Genomic DNA, 1,925 nt, shown 5'->3' on the forward strand with positions numbered 1-1,925 from the left:
ATTATTCTCTGTTATTTTTATTTGGAATTATCAGAAATTCCCAACAGACTTTTTTATAAACATGGACCTATTTCGCTTGCATATTTCACCAGCCTATGTTAGATCATTCCAGTCAACAAATCACAATGCTGGGTTATTTGTTCTCCACACAAAAACCAACGGTGATAACAAAATTCTGATGCCCGAAGTTCAGCAGGTGTTATGAATAAGAACAATTGATATCGAACCTGAAATATCCTCAAGGAGATAATCGGCTTTATCTCACATCCGTTCATATCAGAACGCCAAACGGTTTGTGAAAATTTAATTCCATCAACATAACTCTTATATTAGAAAACCAACGAAACGGTACATATTACAGTGAACTATACTAAAAAATTTACCCTTCGCATCAACAAACTACAGTTCAGAAACCGTAGTTCTTATAGCTTCATAAAACCTAAGTTTCATAAAACTTAAATATACATTCTTTATTACTGCTGCATATCTGTTGATCGTAGATTTCAGGAATATACTGATGTTGATTACAGATTTCAGGAATATACGGATCTCACGGTCACTTAAAAAAATATCTTCAGATTCTGAAATATTACCGGAATCTGCCATCAAATAAAGATGTCCTTTTATTACAACATCACCATATATACATTAATCTCAGGTCACTAAAAGAGAATATTAAAAAATTGACCCTCAGATTTTGAGATATTCCCAGAATCCGCCATCAAAAAAAAATATTCCTTTATTGCCCTATCACCATATATAACACAACGTTACTATATATATATATAACAATTCTTCTCATTTTTTTTCTCGAAAGAGATACCCAAGCGATGATCCTCCTCCGGGAGCAGACTGCACTTTTGTTGAAGGCCGTTCCTGCATGCAGAAGGAGATGCCATGAACCAAGAAAAAAAACATGAAACCCTAGTCCTTGAGACTGAAAACAAAAGAGAAAACAAAACACGTGCAATAAATCACTTACACCACTTACAGTAATGAAATTCCCACTGTTTGGGCCACCAGCCCGATGATAGTTATTGGAAATTTTAGCCATCGTTGATGATGGGGATTCTGGATTTATCACTGAAGAGTTGTCGTTGGGAAGAAGTTTAGTCTTAGGCTTTTCTTGGGTTGCATGAGCGTTTGGATGCTGAGCTGAGCCGAAAAGGTAACCCAGAGAGCTCTGCCCGCCACCACTGCTAATACCACGACTCATGGTATAATAATGCTATGGAAATCTACAACTAGAGAGAATATGAGAACAATATTACCAGTATAAAACTGTTGTTATAGAAAGCAACCAATAAATAGCGAAGCCAGAAGCTACTGTGGTTATCTGATAAAATATCAAACCTTAAATAGGAGAACTTGATGCTAATTGTTAGGAATAAAATAATAAACGAAATCCGAATCTAAAAGATACAAGGGCAAATATAATGAAATTTTGATTGAATAGACTAAGGGAAGAAGATGGGCTAGCTGATGCCATGTTGACAAGCCGAATCCTATAGATCCACATGATTAAATCAAGCGTAAAACATTCTCCTGTTATAGGCGGGGCGGGGCATCTGTCATGGTGATTCCAATGGGATGTAACTAATGATTCCCAAGGGGACTGAAATGAAAGAAAAATGGAATACATAACGTTGAGAAAGAGACAAATAAGTGGTACACAATGTGGCCACCGCTCTCCCTCGAATAATTGAAAGGATAGGTGAAACCTAAATAGTAGATAGGCTACCTTTCCTGACTTTACGGGGCGATGAGAATGGTTGAAAAATCAGCGTTATCGAGTTTAAACATTGTAATCGCGCAGGTCCCCACATTGAGAGCTTTTACCAAACAAAGTGTATTGAATTTTGTTTTGAAAAAATAAAATATTTATTTTTGTTAATAATTTTATGGTTAAAAGAATCAAGTTGTTG

At 35.9% G+C, this 1,925-nt stretch overlaps 1 protein-coding gene across 1 annotated transcript; it reads right to left on the bottom strand.

Moving 5' to 3' along the window:
• Nucleotides 1-338: 338 nt before the first annotated feature.
• LOC149186857 (protein SPIRAL1-like 3) lies at nt 339-1,495 on the bottom strand. Its single transcript, XM_089412695.1, has 2 exons — nt 992-1,495; nt 339-876 (listed from the first exon to the last, which is right to left on the bottom strand). The coding sequence occupies exons 1-2, from the start codon at nt 1,214-1,216 to the stop codon at nt 799-801; spliced, it is 303 nt and encodes a 100-aa protein (XP_089268821.1). The 5' UTR covers nt 1,217-1,495; the 3' UTR covers nt 339-798.
• Nucleotides 1,496-1,925: the final 430 nt, after the last annotated feature.

The sequence above is a fragment of the Pinus tabuliformis genome, chromosome 3_1, assembly GCF_031772625.1.
Source record: "Pinus tabuliformis cultivar Carrire ecotype Pingquan chromosome 3_1, CPIR1, whole genome shotgun sequence".
NCBI classification, from domain to species: Eukaryota; Viridiplantae; Streptophyta; class Pinopsida; order Pinales; family Pinaceae; genus Pinus; species Pinus tabuliformis.